The sequence below is a fragment of the Theobroma cacao genome, chromosome 6 (genome assembly GCF_000208745.1).
Source record: "Theobroma cacao cultivar B97-61/B2 chromosome 6, Criollo_cocoa_genome_V2, whole genome shotgun sequence".
NCBI lineage: Eukaryota > Viridiplantae > Streptophyta > Magnoliopsida > Malvales > Malvaceae > Theobroma > Theobroma cacao.
The window spans coordinates 18,384,245-18,405,640 of NC_030855.1; the positions used below are offsets into that span (position 1 = coordinate 18,384,245).

At 34.8% G+C, this 21,396-nt stretch overlaps 2 protein-coding genes across 4 annotated transcripts; both read right to left on the reverse strand.

The window, feature by feature from the left end:
- Positions 6,505–12,647, reverse strand: LOC18596028 (hexokinase-2). Its single transcript, XM_018123410.1, has 9 exons — positions 12,041–12,647; positions 11,390–11,540; positions 11,122–11,304; positions 10,731–10,805; positions 10,415–10,570; positions 10,145–10,243; positions 9,920–10,050; positions 7,915–7,996; positions 6,505–7,229 (listed from the first exon to the last, which is right to left on the reverse strand). Exons 1-9 carry the CDS (start codon positions 12,310–12,312, stop codon positions 6,882–6,884), a joined length of 1,497 nt encoding a protein of 498 aa, XP_017978899.1. The 5' UTR covers positions 12,313–12,647; the 3' UTR covers positions 6,505–6,881.
- Positions 13,434–20,022, reverse strand: LOC18596029 (nuclear poly(A) polymerase 4). 3 transcript variants are annotated; one of them, XM_007024262.2, is made up of 12 exons: positions 19,526–20,022; positions 19,359–19,436; positions 17,662–17,769; positions 17,326–17,388; positions 17,071–17,232; positions 16,446–16,559; positions 16,258–16,320; positions 15,845–16,174; positions 15,602–15,766; positions 14,697–15,470; positions 14,144–14,220; positions 13,434–14,037 (listed from the first exon to the last, which is right to left on the reverse strand). In XM_007024262.2, the coding sequence occupies exons 1-12, from the start codon at positions 19,658–19,660 to the stop codon at positions 14,013–14,015; spliced, it is 2,094 nt and encodes a 697-aa protein (XP_007024324.2). In that variant the 5' UTR covers positions 19,661–20,022; the 3' UTR covers positions 13,434–14,012. The 3 variants fall into 3 exon arrangements, with proteins under 3 accessions (XP_007024324.2, XP_007024323.2, XP_017978898.1); XM_007024261.2 differs by having other exon boundaries at positions 13,434–14,040; XM_018123409.1 differs by lacking the exon at positions 19,526–20,022 and having other exon boundaries at positions 13,434–14,040; positions 17,662–17,759; positions 19,359–19,408.

Here is a 21,396-nt window from a genome sequence, read left to right on the forward strand (position 1 = left end):
GGTTGCATATTTCAAGGTTTACTAGCTTGTGTTTGGTTGCATTTTAGGTATTCTTTTCAAGCATGCAACAGCTTGCATAAGTCACATTAGGGGTGATTTAGAGCAATATTGTGACAACTACTATTCTAAGAAGAAGTTCATGCAAGCATACATTGAGTACATTCATGCTATACTTAACATCACCATGGTTGAGTTTAAAGGGAAAGTAGATTCAGTGGAGCCTCCACTGCTCCGTCGTATGCTTGGCAAGCCCAAGAAGAATAGAAGAATAGAAGAAGGGAACTCGAGGAAAGGCTAGTTGGACATGGAAATGCTAGGAGGAGTAACACTGTTAGGTGCATCTTATGCTCCACACTTGGTCATAATAGAAGGAATTGTCCTAGGGTTCCTGTGCAACTTAATAGAAAGGTAATCTAAATTGATTATGCAATTTAGTATTTTACATTACATATGCAATTTAATGCATCTAATACATTTTTTATGTTTTAAATTGTAACAAAATACCTTGCTTGGGTCTTCATCAACAGCTGCTAGTTCTTCATCAAAAGCTGTTACTGGGTCTTCATCTAGAGTTGCTGCATCAAAAACTTTAAAAAGATATGCTAGTGTGCAAAGAAGACCTGTTGTTGTTACTGCTTTAGGACTTGGTCGTGGTGTTCTTGGTGGTGCTAGATCTGTCCCTGCTCATGGTGGTGCAAGGAGGCCTCCATTTTCTAGACTTGCTGCCTCTACCTCAGTAATGAATTCTGATGATACTAGAGGGACACAAACAAGTGTCTCTCATGTTGTTGATATGTGAATGTTAATATATACAATGTTCTAAGGTTTTTTTGTGGTGTTTGGATGGATGGAGGAAGGTAAATTAAGAATGGATGTTTTGTAACTTTTTATCTTTTTTTGTTCGCCATTATCTGAGAATTAAGAATAGATGCTTGACTTTGATATTGGCTCATCGATAGTGGTCTAGATATTTTTTGTAAGCTTTATTTTGTAAAGCTTGTGGTCCTCAAGTACACAAAGGTTTAGGGAAAATAGTGCTCCTTATGTGCACAAGAGACTTGGCGGAATTATTGTATAGGGCATATTGAAAATCAATGCAAAGATTAGTTTACTTGTTTTCAAAAAAACCCTTTGAATTAACTCTTATAACACTTGTTATGTTCAAGTCTATTATGATTAATTCAAGATAATTGGGAAGACAAAAAACTTAAGATATTAAAATGCTTGGCTGTTTTTATATCCATTTAATATTTCAATAATTTTGCATTTAATATTACAACAACTTTTGGATTCAATATTTCAATAACTTCCAACAACTTTTATCAAACAAAATGACATTTAAAAGCCTTAGACTCTTCTTATTTTTTCTACCCATCTCATCTCTTTGGGGCATTTTATCAAACACCATGTAGGAAGCCCTTCAACTTTCATTTTCTCTTCCTTTTAACCTTCATTTTATTTTCCTCTCTTCCTAGGTTTCGCTTCTACTTTGAATTATTATGAATCATTTCAAGAGAATCAATTTAAGAACCGCAGATGGATGTCATGGAAGAGTTAGAGATCATTTTGTAGCTTTTGTTTTTTTAAGCAATCATACCCATGAACTCTTCCATAACATTCATCCGTGGTTTTTGAAATGAAAGTTCTCCAGCCAGACTACAGACAACAAAAGCTTTAAGGGTAGAATCTATCTTTAGTTCTTGCTTTTTTTCCTCCATTACTTTTTTCACTTCTTCTTTGTGGAGTGCTAAAAATCAGCAAAAAATCTTGAGCATTTCACCAACAAATTTGGATTTTTAGCTTATCCTCTATGGTTCTTGAAATAATCTTTTTCCTTGATTAGTTTCATCATTTCTTCTTTTGTGGAGTGCCAAAAATTAGCAAAAAATCTACAGCATTTCACAAAAAAATTTGGTTTTTTACGTTTTGGTTTGAGGGACTTCTTAGTTTTGGCAAGAACAATGAAAGAGGGGCAAAATTGTCATAAATTTTATCAAATAAATGAAGGTTGACAGTAAGACTGACGACAAGATTTCTTTGTCTAGCAGAAGAAAATTATTTGGGGCAGATTGCCTATTTCTAATGCTAATGGATTTATGTGAAATTATGTCTAAAAGTTAGGGGGTAGGAGTATTTTACCCAAAAATTTATTATCCAAACCATTTGAAAGAATGATAATAATAGTACGATGAAAGCCAAAAACTCCTATTAAAAATGAATTAGTAATTTCTATAGTTTGTTTATCACCTTTTATTTCTTAATTAGTAATAATCTTTAATTTATATGAATGGTATTACAGTATGTGTATATATGTATGTGTATATATATATATAGTAGAAGACTTGTTCAAAAGATCATGAAATACTTGATGGAAGAAGGCAATAACAAAAGAGAGTTGCGATGAGGGATAAAGATGCCATGGATCAAAGCTTATTCATCAAATCCAAGACATGGGAAAGAGCATTGGCTTCGTTTCCCATCTCTGATTTCGAATCAAACCTTATTTGAAAAGGAAAAATTGTGCACCCAAAGGCAAATGCCAGAAATTAGTCAGGTTACAAGTACTCAACAGCTTTGTGGATATAACACTCTTTCCAGGCTTTGCAAGAAGCATATTAAGTTGGTTGTAATCCAATCTGATCATCAGATAGAAATGGTATCTTTTGCTTGTTTATAATTCAATATTTTATATCCAAAATGTTTTACATCTTGTGGAGAGGAACTCCGAAGACGACCGGTGACGAGTTCGTGGATGGTTCACTTGTAAGACTTTCGGATTATGTGGAATGGAAATGAAAACACTATTCACTGCGAGCATCTTTTATGCTTTTTTCCAAGTGAAAAAGGCCACAAACTACATTTTGAGTTTCAATGGTAATTTTAATTTGTTGAATAAACTTAGAGTTGCCTATTAACGAGTTCGGATCGGATCATTTTCGATCAAGTGTTGTTTTGAATTATTCAAGTTTAAGTTATTGGATTAATCATTTTGGGTTATTCGGGTTCGGATCATTAATCTAAGTTTAGATCGTTTCCAATTCAAGTTAGATGACTTTAGATTGACTTCTAATTTCTCATCAAATCGAATTAAGCCAGAATTAAATGATACGAATGAGTATTTTAGATTTGGATCAATTTTCCAACCTCTTATAAACTAGTTAATCTTCGGCACCGTTTCGATCAATACATGGGGACAAAAGTAATAAACTTATGCAATATAAATGAATTTTTTAAGATAATACATAAATAGTACTTTTCAATTAATAGTCTATATCTTTACCCTTTTTTGTTATTGTAATAATTAATTGAACAAACTTTATTTAGATAATTAAATAGCAAAGGAAAGTTAAGTAGAATTTTTTTTTTTTGCATCTTAATATGTATTTGCCTCTCATATTTTAATGCTGATTTTTTCTCTTACAATATGGTTAGACAAAAAAATGTTATTCAGAAAAGATACATGAAAATAGATTTACCCTAAACCTCTTTAATTAAATTATCAATTATAAGACCTACAGAGCTGTATTGAGCCTTGACTTGTACAGTTGAAAGTATTATGTTTCTCTTATCTGATAAACTTTTTTGTTTTTTTCTATTTGTCTTTTTATTCATTTTTTTACATTTTTGAATACTCTTATTTTTGACAAAAGAAAAATTATCCATCAAAACTTCCAAGTAAAATTCTTATACTAATAAAATATCAGGTCATTTAGTTTTTTTTTTTATTATTTCAACAAATCCCTTAACTTGAACAATAATAAATAAAAAAATCGATATTTATTGAATTTTCTTTATTTTGTTTCGAAATTAAAATGCAAAGCCTGCTGAAAATTTATGTCCTAACAGTCCATAAATATCAAAATTGGTTGAACCTAATTTAGGATATAATCAGCAAAATTTCTAAAAAGTCCAGCATATATTCAGAAACACTAAGCAATATTGATATCAAAATCACATATCATCCAGCCTACAAAGGAAATATAACCCATCCAAACCCTACCAAACACAAATCATTTGATATAATTAACACCCATTATAAGCATAATCAAAGTCATTGAAGTTCCCCCACTCCAAGAGAACAAGAAAGCAAATATATCAGAATTACAGAGACAGAATCCAAATAGCTAGTTCCCATATGTGTTTTTTTAATTTCTCTTGATATTGCAATAATAAAGCAAGAGATGAAAATAGGGACAAAAAAATACACACATTTTAGAACATATATTTAAGCTTATAACAAATATACCTCTTTGTTCCTTTTTTTTTTTGGTTTCTTTTTGTGCCTGGCTTCACCCTGCGTGCCATGTATGTAAAGCAGTATAGAATGAAAAGCTACAAGACATAAGCTGTACTTTTTCACGGTATTCTCCATTGAACCCGGCGTCGGTGGCGCCAGCATCGGCAGGGATTTGGGGAAAGAAAGGCCTCATGAGTTGCCATTGAAAGATTGGTTTCCAAGCTATAAATGAGCTTCTTTTATACGGGGTTTGTCTTCTTTATATAGCCTCACTGTTTAATACAGTGGTTTTCCCGCTCTTGTTTCATGGGAGAGAAAAACTTTTACGTAATGGTGGGGTTTTGGGAAATTAGGTTTCTCTCTTAGGTGAAAACTGCAAGAATGCCCTTGGACATTGATCTTCTCATTGGAACCTAATTATTGTTAGATTACAAGGAGGAAAAAGGGTTTAGTGTGCTAAATGACCAAATTAACATTATTTTTGGTTTTAAGAATATCCTTAAACCTACCTAAAGCGAAAAAACACATGCATGTCATATAGTAAAGCAAAATTGTGCTAACAAAACCGACTGTTAGGTTTTCTCCATTTGGTTTGATTGAAACCATAGCACTTTTCACAGGACAAAGTCAGTTTAGCCCAGACATGAAAAAAGTTGGTCGACCATTCCCAGTGGTCCTTGTATTTGGATTCACTTTGCACATTAACGAAATGGGTGGTTGGTTTTGCTTTGGAAATTTTGCAGCACTTGTCCTCTCTTTGGACAATATATAGAAGCTCGAAAATTAATTGCGAGCAAAAGCTTTAGTATGTTATTTAATTAACTTAGTCATTTCGTATTTGCAATTTAATTAGCTTCAACTGTATTAAGAGTTTAGTTTTGATTGTGAAAATGGTAATATTGATGAAATTTGGTGGCTGGTAAGGGTATTTGGTTGAGGTTAGTCATGGCGTGTAGACTTGGAAGTAGAAAACTTTCAAACCTCCAATTCTGAGTGGGGATGACAGGGAAAAACCTTTCACAGAAATTCAACTTGGGAATTCATTACCCTTTGGACTGAACATATAAAAGGGTTATTTGAAGGGGGAAGGCAACAATACATGGGCACCCTCCACTCACATATTCTATTGGGAACGCCATACGTTGGTCAAAACATAATCAATATGTCAAGCCCTCCATCCTCTTGTATATATCCTTTTCTGCATGACGTGTTATTCCCTTTATATTTTTCATACATAGAAATAAAAAAAAAATCATTCAAATAAATTTGACTATGTTTTACTTTATATATATATATATATATATATATATATATATTTGAAGAAGAAATGCAACTACCAACAAAGTTATGCTTCTATATGTTCATTTTTAAAACGTCATATATGTATCTATTAGGATGGTTTTTCTTGATAATAATTAGAATATTTTTACAATAATTTTTCCATTTAATAGAAGATTAGAGCAAACATTGATAAAGAAGTATATAGAGAGATCAAAGAAATTCAATAAGAGAAGAAAAAATGAAGCAAGTGGGGAATTAGACGAGAAGCATATTAAGACATCCAAGCCATTGATTTGAAGAGCAATAAAAGTGTTGACAATATGAAATGTTGCTTTTATTGTTTAATTTTCAAATACATATGATTCCAAGGTTGCTTCTTATTCTATCTTTGTCGGACGAACCGGTGTCATTTTCTGGCAATACGAACATCACCAAGGACAATCCAAGACACGGCCGTGTCGTTTACTGTCACAAAAGTCTCCTCCACTCTAAGTACATTCGAGTTATAATTCTACAACGAGAATTTTGTGAAATGCAATGATAAAAATTTCACCATGTCAAAGAAATTTGCTGTTGTAAAATTCTCCCAAGCAGGGTGACACTACTCATGCATGTTTAATTCTTAGTTGAATTGTGAACCTCCCACCTTGACTTTTAGTCTTATTAAGCCGTTCCCACTATTAGCTGAATGTATAATTTCCATGCCTTACTATGAACTAAAACTTGGATCCAGAAACTCAACCCTTTAAGTAAGCATTAAGATGAGGAATAATTCTTTAGTATCTTACATTTTCTTCATAGACCATATATTTTCTCCAAGAAAACAAGTTTATCCTTGGCGGGCATATTTCACATGTAATCACGACCACTAGGCATGTGCTGAATCATCAAGCAACTAGACAAGTTGTACCTCGAATTTAAGCGAAGAATATACTCCATGAATGGTGTTTGAAAAGGCAGAGATCTAGGCATGGTTTCACGTTGGATGATAAACAATTGTCGACAATCAAATTATCTTTGACCCCAAGGTGTAAAAAGGACAAAAGGGTTAACAATTATTTTCATGCCTAAGCAGTGAGCTTTGGTGACTACAAGCAAGAAATTAAAAAACACAGATGTAGAGAATCACAGGCCGATGCGGAAGAGGTCACGCTTCCTGGTCCTGCGTTTATACATTCAATTCACCTCATCGCAAGCTTTGCAAGCAATTATTTAAGATTTTACGATAAATGCCCCAAAAGTAATTAATCGAGAAAGGAATAAAATGCTAATCTCCCGGTTAAAAGAATTTTGTAGGATAAAAGTTTGGTAAGATTTCTCACAAATAACTTAAAAAGAATGGCTGAACCAGTTCTTACTGCTCTCAGGACTCCTCCATTTCCACATACTGTGAGTGGGAAGCGGCAAGAAGAGCAGCTCCAATGCCAGAACCATCATTTGAATGCTCAACCACAATGCTTTCAGACACCTCTTCTCCAAGCAATTCGCTTAGGGTGTTCTCCAAACACTTGCGGAATTCTGCATAGTGCTCATATAGTCCACCATCCATAGCTATAACTGTTCTTTGTTTCTCCCCTACCTTGACTGTGTCTCTTCCCGTTTTCTTCAGAATGCCTAGTATACCAGCAGCTGAAAGACGTGCCCCACGGGTGGCAACAATGTTGCAAAGCTCAACAATTACTTTTCTCATCTTCACAGACGTATTTGATATCTGGAAACAGAAAAGATACAAGCAGGCTTAAAACACACAACACAATATATGTAGTGGCTTAACATTTGCATATGTCACAAGGTGTATCCAGGTGTTATGCTTTCAGGGAAGCTTCAATGCTACCACAACACTGTATTTATCAGTGATATATATATAAAATTCCACTTTTGGCTAAGCAAAAAATAAAAAAATGACTAGCAGTTCAGCTGCTAGTAGTCTACTTGCCATAAATATCACCATCTATTGCTTTAGGACACAAGACAAGATAATACAGACAACAAATAATTCAATTCTAATCACAACCACCCCAGAGTGTTAATCAGCTTTCAAAGTTGAAAGTAAAACATATTCTCTGCACTTCTCTACTAAAATAGCTTCAAGCCAGTGATTTTTTTTTTTTCAAGGATAAGTTAAGCTAATGATGTTAAGGAAGCTGTTCATAGAATCAAAAGGTCCTCTAAATCAACTCTGAAGCGATTTTAATCATGAGGAAGTTGCAAATGTGATCTTGCATATTGGGTGCAACCAACATTATGCATGACCAAGAAATTCTCGAAGAGAATCGAAAAAGTTCCATAAGAGATATGATGAACAAACAAGAAATTCAGGCAAAAATAAATGTGAAATAAACAAGTTTTGATGATCAAGTGTAACATCTGGAGAATTTTACAAGATTAAAATATACCTCAAGAGTATCTTTCAATTTATTCGCTACCACTTTGAGGTCAGGGGAAGTGTCCTGGTGCATTGCTGACATGACAGGTGTCCTGCAAGTTAACAAAACTCAAATATTACTATTCTGCAGATCTTGAACACATTACAAAAGTGCATCTTTCAGTGTAGAAAAGGCCATAATATCTGATAAAATGTCCAAAACATAACAGGAAGAAGTGAATGTGTCCCATGCCATGAACAGTAATCCAAGGTTAGTGAAAGAAAACATTTCTTTACCACTTCCAAAATCATTCCAAATTATGTAAGTAAAACGAAATTAGGTCAGACAATGGTTACCACACTGCCAAATAAAGTAACAAAAGTGTAAACAACCAGTGGCAGTTCCAAAGTATATAAGTAAAACGAAATTAGGTCAGACAGTCATCCACGCTGCCAAATAAAGTAACAAAAGAGTAAACAACCAGTGGCAGTTATTAAATGCTATATGCAGCAATAATCATACTACAAATGACATTTGATACAATACATAAGAAACACTTCATAAGAAGACCATGATGGCTGGAGCCAAGGTAACAGCTGGCCACAAAGTAGGCTTTTTGCATACATTAACCAAAATATAATTTAACAACTACAAAATCGCACAGTAAAAATAACCTTTTGAAAATCACTGATGAAAAATGTTGACTAATATGTTTAAGTTTAGATGATTAGAAGAGCATCCTTAGACCCAGTTATTAGCTTCGCGGTGAAGGTAGTAAATGGAGAAAGGAGAGCATAGCACTGATGACAAAGAAAATGTTCCACAGACTATTTACAAGCTATAAGGATAAATTACACTTAATCTCAACAACATATACAGTGGAAATGATAATACAAAGCATCCACTGTTACTATCATGCCAAATAGCAGACTTCTAATGATGGTTCATCCATCATTCTGAACCTTTGACTTCTATAGTTTGCGTCAATTCAACATTTTCAATAAATAAAGAATTGCCCTTCACTCACAGGAGAGAATTTTCATATTTAAACACATTTCAGAAAGGGAAAAAACTTAAACCATTATCCTGCTCCTTTTGATTTCTTTACACAAAATTACCGTAGGAACCATCTTCCACAAATTATTTCCATTTGCAATTTTTTCTATTAATAGCATAAAAGGAAATCATATGTGCCATTTGGGCTAAAAGGCAGTGGGGATTGGCAATCCTAAATTTGAGCTATAGTGCTCTCTTTTTGCGTCAAACACAAAAAACATCAATTATCTATTTTCAAAAAAGTTTGAACGGTAGACCTTGTGATTGGAAATTTTCCCATCATAAGTATTTCAAGCTAAGTCATTGTTCATTTTTGTGTAAATAATGAATAAAGTTAATTGTTGATGTTGAAGTATCCAATGCAAAGGTGGTTAAAGAGGTGGTCATATGTTGATTGTATGGTTAGACGGTCTGCTTTCTGCTTTACCAGCAGTTCCACTGAGATGCAGTGGCTGAGAAAAGGGAATAGGGGGAGTAGCTTTAAAAAGAAATGTAATTTGCGTATATATGGATTCAAAGAAATAAGCATAGAATCAGTGAAAGAAATGTCATCTCTTACGAAGGTATACAACTTCATTTGATGATGGTTATGCAAAGCCTCACATATACTGACTCAAATTTAATATTGTTCTTCAAATATAGAAAGAACCGACCTAGCTAGATCCCTTCAAAGTTCAAATTAATTATTCTCATAATCTCACTGAAAAAATGTTTTCTAGGAATGACCTTTCTTTGCAAGGACAAACAATATGTTTGATAACAGTTTTCTCATTGCAAACATAGTGAAAGACATTTGCATACAGCACTACAGAAAAAATGTTAACCAGTCTACAGAAGTAGAGTACAGTTGATGAATATTAACTGGAATCAAACAAAAGGAAATACAATATCCAGAGCAAAGAAAAATTTTGAAAAGAAACAGCTCAATAAATAGAAAAAATGCAGCTCAATAACTAAACAGCTCAGTTGAGGAAATTACCTCAATACAAATGGCACTTTAAGTTTTGGTGGAACAATGTCACCAAAAAATGCAGCTTCCTCAGCCATCCTAAGCAGAACTCTGCGAACAATTTCTCCCAAATACATACCAGATATTATCTTCTCATAAATCTGTGACAAATCAAACGAACGTAAGATAAACAAATTATGTTAAAGAGAAGGCCAAAGACGAAGGAGTCAGAACAGCACAAAATTATGCAGTTACCTGTTCACCAGGGTTTAAACTCTCAGCATCTAGTGCATGGTCATACTCTGTTAATGGAAGATGTGATGACCTAAAGTTACCCCACTCCATATTGATAACCTTCAGCCAAATATCAACAGCAACTTCAATATTCATCCCATACCTAATTAAACAGTTCTTCTTCAAACTTACATGGATCTCTCATTGATTTTTAATTGTGACATCAAGAAAGAAAAAGGAACAGTCTCAAAGCCATACAAAGTTACTAGTAGCAATTAAAGAAAAGCTAACCATCTCTTCTGATTTGGGTAGTAGACCATGCCATTTTGGTATTGCATGTGCACGTTCCACATATGCTGCATTTGATCCAGTACCAAGGATCACAGCTGCAGCAACATCACTGTTGGTATACCTACCTCCAGCAAGTGTTCCAACGGTGTCATTCACCTAAAGTCAAAATGGTTGCAATAAGACACTAGGGCCTAGGGAAAAGAAAAATAATAATAATGAAAGCAAGACAATTGTTCTGTTTCAGGTTCACTGATCAAATTAAAGTATGAGAAGGACCTATAAACATTGAAAGAGAAAATCCTTAACATAAACCTACCAGAGCTGAAACACGCATGTCAAGGCCTTGCCTTTCCATGGCTTTGGTTAATTCTGCTACCACATCTTGGCCAACCTGTTAATTCAGCAGCCAAGAACAGAAAAGAAATATAACCTTGGGATTAAAAGAGCAAATGGTATGAGAAGTTGCATTAATCAATTATATAAAGCAATCAAAGCACAGTGATATGCCTTGAAGTAGTATATATGAATTCTTAAAAATCAAATACTTCTAAAATTCCTTTTTGATATATTATTACCCTAGTTAAACTAACTTCTAGGGGACAAAATATATGGGCAAATTTTTTGGGAAAACTTCTACAACCTTTAAAATTTGAAAAAAGATTAATGCACAATAAGTATGAAAATAAGTCTGAGCAATTAGTACTGACTGTGTCATCTATAGAGAAGCCTTTTGTCCACCTAAGAAGGCTTCCAGAAGAAATGGATGTTTGCATCACAGGGAATGAGAAGGTGAAACCAAGCTCCCTTTGTCTACCAGGAGTTAGTTGAAAATCTGTGCCTTCTTGAGCTACAAATTTTGCAAGTTCTACTGCAATATAGTCAAATAGTGCCTGCAATCAAGATCACCTGTCAGACATTAGATACCTTATGCCTGAACTAGTTTCCAGTCATTTCTTTAACAGCAGAAGTACTTACATCTGAAGTCCCTGTCATCAAACTTGGAGGAATAGACACCTCCTTAAACTGTTGATTGACAATACCACTACCCTTCCCTCCCAATTGCACTCGTAACACACGGAAGTTAGTTCCACCAAGGTCCAATGCATAAAATAATCCCTTCTCATTCCTAATTCAGGAAACGAAAAAACATTACAATCTAATCAACTAAATCTCTAATGGAGCACCTAAATATATGAGAATCAATAGTAGACACACAAAAATAGTTATATTAACATGTCATTCATCCACCCCAGCCATGTAGAGAAGAATCTTCAAAGTGGATCAGATAGAATATAAATTCCTAGATGTGCACATATGTAGAGAGTCCCACATGTAGCAAGTGCCATGAACTTGATCCCGCATAGGCAATCTCAAATAACAGCCATCCTCATATTGACTGATACCAATATATGTTTGACAAAAGGTCCACCAAAGACTTAGCTGTAGCTGAGCCAAAATATTCGGGCATACATACATAGACGTATATATTAGCAATATATGACTGAACATTGATCTTTAATGCACGTTAGATATAAGTGACAAACACCCACATAAAATCCAATCAAAAGAGATCAAGTAAACACATAATTATACATTTTTAAAAACAAAGGAAAGAAATTGAAATACCCGGTAGGCAAATTGTCAACATAGCTGATGAGCATCTTAAGTTTGCTGCCACCTTCAGAGGCAAGGCCAGCATGCATCTCTACAGTCATGGCATCAGCCACTTGTCTCAGCTTCCAAATCGGGGTCCCACACTTTTCTTCAAACTCTTTAACTATCTCCATTGCTTTTACCCACCTCCCTGACTTCTTCATTTTTCGATGAACCACCACCGCTGCTGCCGCTGCCACCGCGACCCCACACACCACCGCCACCCCAACGGCCACCTTGCCCATTTTCCCACCCCAAAAAAATGGAATTTCGTTCTGTTTATAATAAAAAAAAAACTGGAAAAAGAAAAGATCTTGCAAAATAAAAGAAACCCTTTTTTTTTTATTTAATCACAAATGGGAATTTGCATTTATGTGATTTATATCAGTGAATGGTTGTTGAATCTAGATTAGAATTTGTGTGATTAAAGAACAAATGAAATCAAAAGTAAACAAAAAGCAAAGATCTTGCGTTCGCCTAGAGAATGGAGGGAGAAATAGAGAGAGAGGCCAGGAAAATGGTGTCAATTTTGGCAAGTGTTTTTGGGTTTGTTTTGTTCGTAAAGGTTTATTTTTATTTTTTGGTTTTTATAGCTTTTCTGTCAGAGAGCTATGGTGGTTCATCCAAGTGAGGAGACTGTAAATTTAACCCAAGGGGTCATGAGTACACGTGTCTATTTGGTAACTACACCGTAGGTAATTTTAAAAAAAAAAAAAAAAAAGAAAGAAAGAGGAAAAAAGGTGAAGTTTAGCATTGACTTTCTAGAAGATTTTACCACAGGACTTTGCTTCGGTACTTCGGTTTTTCTTTTGATGCTTTTCTTCCATGTTTACGTGCAGAGAGTTGTTTAATATTTTACCTTTCCTTGTTGTTTACCCAAAAATTCAAACAAAAAACTTAATTAAAATTTCCTTTTGATATTTATTTATCTGCACTTTGGTTATCTCATATTTGATTAGGATAAACATCTTGCATTCGCTTATTAGATTAAACAAATATTTAAAAGTTGAATCCTTGTTGTTATCCTTTTATTATTATTATTATTATTGACAATAGAGAATCAGAATTTCATGGAAGAGATATAATATAAAAGCTTCTACGAGGAGTCAATCCTCGACATGTCCGGCTGTGGTGCTAAACGTGAACACGAATTGCTCGTAGATCTATCTGCTACGTTAGAAGCTAGAATAAATAAATAAATTGGGATTTGAGTTGGGCAAGAATTAATTGTTGTCATTTTAGACCAAGAATCAAAGCAAAAGCCCCATTCACCAGGCAATGAGAATGGTAGGAAAAACCACCAAAGCCAGCTTTACAGTGGCATTCAAAGAAATTCTAGTAACTAAAAACACGCTTCTGCCAAGAATGAGAGAAAAGAGAGATGTTCCATATAATTTTATTGCAATACATGACATGGCGGGTAGCAGAGACTACTTAAAAGTTGCATAGAGTTAGGCCTTGAATACCATTACACATCACATCTCAACCATTCCTTCCATATAAAAGAACCCTCCTAGAGACACCCTAACACACTACAACCTGGAAAAATTCTTCACCTATATCCCATACCTTTCCACTGAGTTTGTGCCAAGCACACTCAAGATAATGCAAGACTTCATTGCCTGTCCAAAACAGGTACTCTCTCTCTCTCTCTTTGGTTTTTTACCTTTTTTTGACATTTTCTTGTTCTTTTCCCCTTTTTTCCCCTCTAGAGAACAGAACAGCAGGCAACATAAGCGAAAAACTGCACAGAGAAGCAAGCTAAAGCCACACCCCAGATGATGTTTAGATTCTGCCAACTGGTTCTTGCCCAGAAACATAGAACCAAGGAACAGGTGCCTGAAAAAGAGAAATAATGAAAGCCAGCAACTAAAATTACACTTACCCGAACTGCTGGCTTTCCATGTCTTTCCTCTGCGCAACAACAGTTTCATAAACTTATCTCTCATGCTGTTGACGTCAAATTCAACCTGCTATTGAAACACAACAAAAAAACACCAAAAGAAGCGGGTATAAAGAAAAACATTGCATATAGATCACAAAAAGACAAACTCATTTAAAATTTCAAAATCATGCCTTATCACGGTATTCTGCACAGTTTCTGAGTCAGCTTCATTCATGGACTTGAGAACCACACCAACAGCGGCATTAGGCTTCACATCAGAAAATCAACGAACAAAAGCAAATAGATTAGGTAAAGGTGATGACTTAGCAGAGGAAAATATTCAAGAGAAAGAAACTGTCCAGTCAAGCCTAAATTAGTGAGCCTTTCATCTATGAATCACAACACGGCCCAACTTGCAGTACATAAACCAGTCAGAACATATTAAATAATCTCTTCAAGGGCAAAAAGATTTCAACTACTCTGTCCACAGTTTCTCCACGTCTTGTTTGGTTACATGATCTATGAGTCAGACAGAAAAAACAAGCAGTGTGACAACAAGCATAACAATTATGGAGCAGAAAACCACCAGATAATGAAATGATTAAATTCAGGAACTCTAAGGCAACCTATTGAGAAAAAAAATGACTTCAAATATCAACGGAAAATGAAATGATAACCAAACAGAAAATGATCAATTAAATCAGCAAAAGTTAGGGGAAAAGTTAGGGAACTTATATCCTAAACCTCTAACTCTTTCTGTAATCCATCTTCAAATACTCTGTTGTGATCAGCATGTTCATCCTCCAAAGAAGATTTTGAATCTGCATCACATGAATCACTCTGAGAAGATGCTGGGATAGTAATCCCTTCTATGCTCCCATTATCACCTCCATTGCTCCCTTCACTGGATTCATTCCCAATATCCTCATTTGAGCAAGAGCTGATAGTGCTGGAATTAGATGATGCATTCCCTTCAGCAACTCCATTCATTTCATCTAAATCAGATGTAGAACAACCTGAAGACATTCTGCTAAGCTCACAACTAATAATCTCAGGAGAAACAGATTCACTACCATCAAGATTCAGCCGTTTCTCCGGCTTACTATGCTCATTATTTTCTCCTTCAGGATCCTTTTTCCTTTTAAGGCATTTCCCACCAGATTCAGTACATGCAATATGATTGTTATGGGACAGTTTATCAGACTGATGGTGGGGAGTAACCCGTGGATTCCAAGGATGTTTGTAGCCATCTGGCAAAACATAAGCCGGAAGCTGCTTTCTACGAATATGCGATACATGGATTTCCATCCCAGGTTTCCAATACATGTACATGCTTACCGAATGCCGGAATTCATCAACTGATCCTCGTATATCAAATTGCTGACCTTCCTGAACTATTTCCCCCTGTTTCCTTTGTAAACCCATAAAGAAGGCACAACAGGCACATGGCTTAGATGCATCTACATACTCATGAGGATAAGGATGGCACTGCAACTTTCCATAAGTGACTCGCTCAATCTGTAAATAATATATTTATAACACAGATGAGATAGAAAGAGAAAAACCTCTAATGTCTTCATTTCATGAAGAATCACAATTAATCAAAACTTAAAAAGTTTAAATGCCATGCCATAAAGGGATAAATATACCATCAAAGTAAGCTGCCTTAGCCGGGATTCCACCCAGCCTTTCCAAGCACGCAAGTCATTGGCATCAGCTGCAACAACATCAACCTGAAGATAGTTTTTGTAGCTTTCGAAGAACAAATAAGGCTCAAACAGAGCACTCCACTTTACTCTATTCAGCTGAATCTCCTGGATTTAGAAGAGATAGGGTAAGGAGCAGTATCTAGCTATAGACTAAAATAGAGAAATTGATATCCATTCTCTTACCTCACAAATGTTGTTACCATATTTTAACTGCTCCGTCATGACTCGAAGGGTGCTTGCAGATACATTATAGCTAGAATTCATGCATGGATAGGCAGGTGTAATTATTGGCATAAGATGAGTCCTATCACGAGGATTTTTACGAGGATCCCATACAGAAAATCCAAGTTCATCTTCTTCAATTGCACAAAGCGTAACTGGGTTTGGCCAACGCCACTGAGTAAAGACCCTAAAAAATCGTGAAACAAGCATAATAGGAACTGCATTGGGATAAAGCTGGCAAACTCGAGCTACAAGAAGAGCCCAATTAACACCACCAAGAAATCCAGTCACCTGAAAATGGAGATATATGTTAAAATAAATAGAGAATGAAGAAATGATGATAATTCGAAAAGTATTAAGGGAAGAGGACTAACATTAGAATAAACACCACGCCTTTTAGCCCAGAACTTCAGACATCGGAGTGTTGTGCGAAAATGCTAAACATTTAAAAGTGTATGCAGCTTAGCAAAAGAGTCAAACAAGCAACTATTACCTAAAAGGCAGGAAAACAAACCAAACCTTTAAAATGTAAAAATCAGGTATGTAATAAGGCACCCTTCACCTCAGCATTTGGAACTAGTTTCAGAATTTGATCTGCAACCCGGCAGCCATTAAGACTTCGAACGGTAGGCTCATCAACATTGTACAATACCGACACATCAGAGATGTCAAGATCCTGTCCACAGCAAGCTTTCATCAAATACATAAACTAGATAAAAATCAGAATAGTCTTCACCTGGGAGAAACAAAATCAAACAAAAAAGATCTAAATAAAAAAAAATGTGCTACATTTAAAACAAATTAAACATGCCTAGTATAAAACTGTAGTAAAACCTCCCCAACATGTTACGTCATGGAGGAAACTAACCAAGAAAAATGCACCAAAAAGACATAAAAAGCGTTCATATGAAGTCATTAATATGTTGCTTAAAAGAATCAACCAGAGAGGGAGAGAGACAAACAGATGCACAGACAGAAAAGCAAAACACTAAAAGCTCACACACAAGATGAAAGTGAGAGGTGGAAAGAGGAGCAGCACTTTTAAATCTTCCACAAATACAATTCTTAAAATTGCTTGAGCAGAGATATCGAAAAACAAGGCGCTAAAAGTTGCTTTACATTTGTACAGAAACAGATACCTCTAATAGAATTTTTAACTAAGGAAATAAAAGGTGATTTAGACTTACTTGAGGCACAACCAAAAGAGAGATGCTTGCATAAAGAAGGTCAATTGATATTCCATCAAACTTAAATTTCATTACAGGGACATGAGCATCTGGAACAGGTTGTAGCTCAGTAACTTCTTCCCTTTCTGCCAGGATGTTGTGCAATACAAAGAAGAAATCTTCCTGGTTAAGACAGCAAAATGTCTAGATACGTGAATAAAATTATTTTAGAATTCATAAATCAATCAATACAGCCATGAACAAATTCGTACTTACCTCTCGGTTCACATAGGATGGTCCCACACATAAAGTGTCTACGTCAGAGCCAGGTCCATGAACCTATCAAAACAATAAACTTAAGCAATATATCTGTATACAAAACAAGTAAATTACAGAGCTTAAGCAATGTACTGTATATCGAACATGTAAATTACAGATTAAATGATAATGCTTTACTAAAAATAGCAGACATGTTCCTAGTAAATCAGTATGCTGTAAGCCAATCAGACAACAACAACGTGATGCTAAAGACAAGATTCCAATGAAATATAGTTAATGAAGTCTGAATACGGTATGCAGTGTAAAAGAGAAAGAAAAAGATAAGACACTCACCCCAAGTCGATAAGAACCAAAAGTTAAAATGACTGCTTTTGCATCTTCAACCATCTGACCTGTGTAACCCCTCAACCGAGTAAGTTGCTTCACCCAATCTGTTACAATCTAAACATAATAAAAAGAGATGTTACCAAAACTGTGAAAATGTCATAGCAACAATACAAACCAGCACAGACACGTCAAACACAGGTTAAACTAGTGCACGCAGGATAGCAGAAAAACATCAAAAATGCGTTTTGAGGTAGGTCATTCACCCTTGTTTCAGAGCTTTGTAACTGGAAAATATGGTTTAGATTTAATTTAGAGGGGAAATAATCTAGATAGCTGCCTACAGTAGAAAATTGTAGAATTCTTTTTAGCAGAAACTAAAGAGAGATAAAACCATCAAGTGCTAGTAAAAATGGTTTTTAGGAGGCAAAATTTTTAAAGAAAATGAACTTAGAGAGTTACACCACCTCCTAATGTCTGATAAATAGATGGGGCATCAGCCCAAACAACCAGTTAATGGAAAGCAACGAACTCAAACACAGCGAAAATTTAGACTTGAGATAAGAGTTGAAATATCCAAACACACCATTTCAAAGATGATTACTATATCAGAAAGCAACCATTTAATAACTCCACATGTGCATTTACCCTTTTCTTCTTTTTCTTTTCTATATTTTCAACTTATCCATGTCAGGTAGATAACTGTTGAAACCACAGAGTAGGTTATTCAACAGGCTTTCTAAGGCAAACATGAATGAAAAATCATAAATATCTGATTCATTTTTACTATAACATTCCAACTGATAAAATAACATTGAATCTATCTCAGGACACCCATTACGCTTAATCAAAATACAGACATCATTATCATAGTGCTTAGAGTAGTATAAATTACTAGCCCGCAAAATAAACAGCTCTAGCTAGCAGTATGTATACGGGAAGGATGAATATAGGTCATATTTGAAGTTCTTGTGAGTGTGTTCCACATTATTTATCCATTTATAATTTGACTATCAGGTTTGGTTATAAAAAATCTCACGGTTAATTAACTATGCTCACTAACCATAATAACTGAAATTTACGAGCACCATCCCAGAACCTGCTGAAGTTAAGCCCTCTAGGCATAATGCATTCTAGATAAACATGAATAACATATACTCCAACAGGTCAGTGAGAAATATCAATAGAGACACCTGAATTCAAACTGTTTCAATCAGGCTCACTAAATATTTTTCAGTAGTTACTCACAGAGAGCTCACTGACGAGAACCCTGAGGTTCACGTCATACTTAAAGTTTAAACATATGCTTAACACGATTACACAAACCTAACAATATAGAATATCTTAACTAGGTTACTTCCCAATCTTCTATCTAAAGACTAGAGACGAAATACTGGCAACTATAGCATTAAATAAGAAGTTATCCCATACAATCATATCTTATGAACCAAACAAGCATGCACTGCTGCGACATCAGATCCCAAATACAAGAACCCAACACTAAAACTTTCAGATTCATTTATTTCATACTTTATTTTTTGACCTAATTTGTTAAATCAACTATGCTGCATTCACAGAAATAGTCGAAAGAAAAATCAACATTTTCTTAACATAGCATTCTAAGTAACACTCGCATGATGCAACTTTGAGAATTTCACAAAAACATAATTTTCTCCAAAAAAAAAAAAAAGAGAACATGCAATTACCTCTTGAATTCGACCAAGAACTTCTTCTCTCTTTGCAGTTTCTTCTTCGCTCTCATAAAGCCCAGCTTCCACCAAAAACTGTCAACAATTTTGCACCCAAATAAACACAAGACAACAAATAAATTAAAAATATCCCAAAACAAAATCTAATATTTCCAGGTGCATACCTTTTCCAATTCACGACTTCTTTGTATATCGGCTTCGGAGGGACCTGCCATTGATATCGGCTTTGTTACACCGTACTGCTTCACTGGCGCTGCCACCGGCGGTGTCGAACCACTCAATCCCTCTGAACTCACCATCTCGCTATCTATCTATCTATCTATCAATTTACCGCCAAAAAAACAACCCCTACTCTTTTTTAAATGAAAAAAATATAAGCGATTTCGATTCTTGAACGGCTCAACAACGAAAACTTTAGCTTTGGACGAAAATCCAAAAACAAAAGAAAATTTCTTGGATCAAGCAAATCAAAGAACAGGAAATTGATGTAAAATTCGGAAAGGACAAATTTTGAAAGGGGAAAAACAAAAAACCAAAAGTAGAAGAGAAAGCTTAACGGAGGAGGCGAATGAGCCCTTAAAGAAGAGGTCTCAGAGAGAGAGAGAAGGGGGGCGGTAGCGGGAGAAGGGTTGATTTTTCCGGGGTTTTAAAAAGGAAAACGACGAACACAATCCGTGGTTTTATATATATATATATTATTCCCTATTTCGGATTGGATTTGGATTGTGTTTTACGAATTCGGGGGGGATGGACCCGGTTCATCTCAGGTTAAAAGCTAACAGGAGATCAGGTCCGGTGTACGGATAGATGAGGTGCCACATCATCATCATCCGAGTCGAAATCCAGGGTTCTGAATATGCCACGTTAACCAACATTGTATAAAGAATTGAACGCCTCCTCTCCTTTTTGACACGGCGGCTCTCTCTTTCTGTTTCGTTTAAGCCGAATTGGAAAATCTCCCAAATACCAAATCTGCAAATGAGGATTCAAATTTCAGGCCATGCACATGTTACTACGTCTCTTAGTAACATTCATGCGTATGAGTTGCAAACCTTCTTTTGTTAATTTGTGACTCTTTATTTGTTTTAATTTTTAAATCAAAAGTCTGATTGCACAAACACTAAGGCAACTAATACAACAATGCTCAAGATCATCTTCGGACAACAACAGCAGCTAAGGCGGCAAATTCAAACCTGACAACCTTATATACGTACACGATACACCAGCACTCTAACTATTAAGTACCTAAAATCAAAACTCTTTATTTGCTATTCATTTTATTTCATAAACCCATTTATATAACAATTATTTCTATTCTGTTATATTTTCATAAAATAATTATTTCATTTCACTAACCAAATGTGTTATCAATTGTTAGTACCTAATATTCACTTGTACCAAAGACAGAAGCCTACGAATGTATAATAGTAGTGCATCTAATCAGAAATCATTTGTGTAACTTGAAAAATGTAAGGACATTTATTTTTCTTCAACAAAATTAATAATATTTGAATTTCTATAGATGCCAAATTAAAAGTCTTTTCCGCTAGATGGAGGAAAAATTAATAAAACTATTAAGTATATTATACTTGGTTTAAATGTAAATAATTGGAGATTTTTCTACAAAGTTGGAGAGATAATAATAAAAGTATTTTGTATAATAAAGAGAACGATATTTCCGGTGAAGATCCCTTTGCCCAGACCCCAGAAGATGTCGTTGTTTCGAAACGTGCACCTAGTCAACCATTGCGTGCTCCATACGAACTCACAGCACGAGCTCCAGAGCAAATGACACGCAGAAGAAAAACCGGCGACTAACCACAACATTTCGCTTCTAACATCACTTAAATTTTAAGGTAAAATATCTAAAATTTATGAAATTTTAGTCGAAATTTTATGCAAATTTATTAAGTTTTAAAATAATATTTTTTACTAAATACATAAATCTAACAGTTAATCAACTATTAATAATTTCATTAGTATTGATAATATTAAAAGAATAATTTAATTTTTTATTAATTTTAAAAATTATTAT

Bases quoted from the DNA above. Each gene is read 5' to 3' on its own strand.
- LOC18596028 (XM_018123410.1), bottom strand. From the start codon at position 12,312: ATGGGCAAGGTGGCCGTTGGGGTGGCGGTGGTGTGTGGGGTCGCGGTG. The intron at 11,541-12,040 runs GTATTTCAATTT...TTCCTGAATTAG, and splicing joins GTTGACAATTTGCCTACCGG to GAATGAGAAGGGATTATTTT. The intron at 7,230-7,914 runs GTATATTTTAAT...TTCTGTTTCCAG, and splicing joins AATTGAAAGATACTCTTGAG to ATATCAAATACGTCTGTGAA.
- LOC18596029 (XM_007024261.2), bottom strand. From the start codon at position 19,660: ATGGTGAGTTCAGAGGGATTGAGTGGTTCGACACCGCCGGTGGCAGCG. The intron at 17,233-17,325 runs GTAAGTACGAAT...TGTCTTAACCAG, and splicing joins CATCCTATGTGAACCGAGAG to GAAGATTTCTTCTTTGTATT. The intron at 14,041-14,143 runs GCATGATTTTGA...GTGTTTCAATAG, and splicing joins GTGCAGAATACCGTGATAAG to CAGGTTGAATTTGACGTCAA.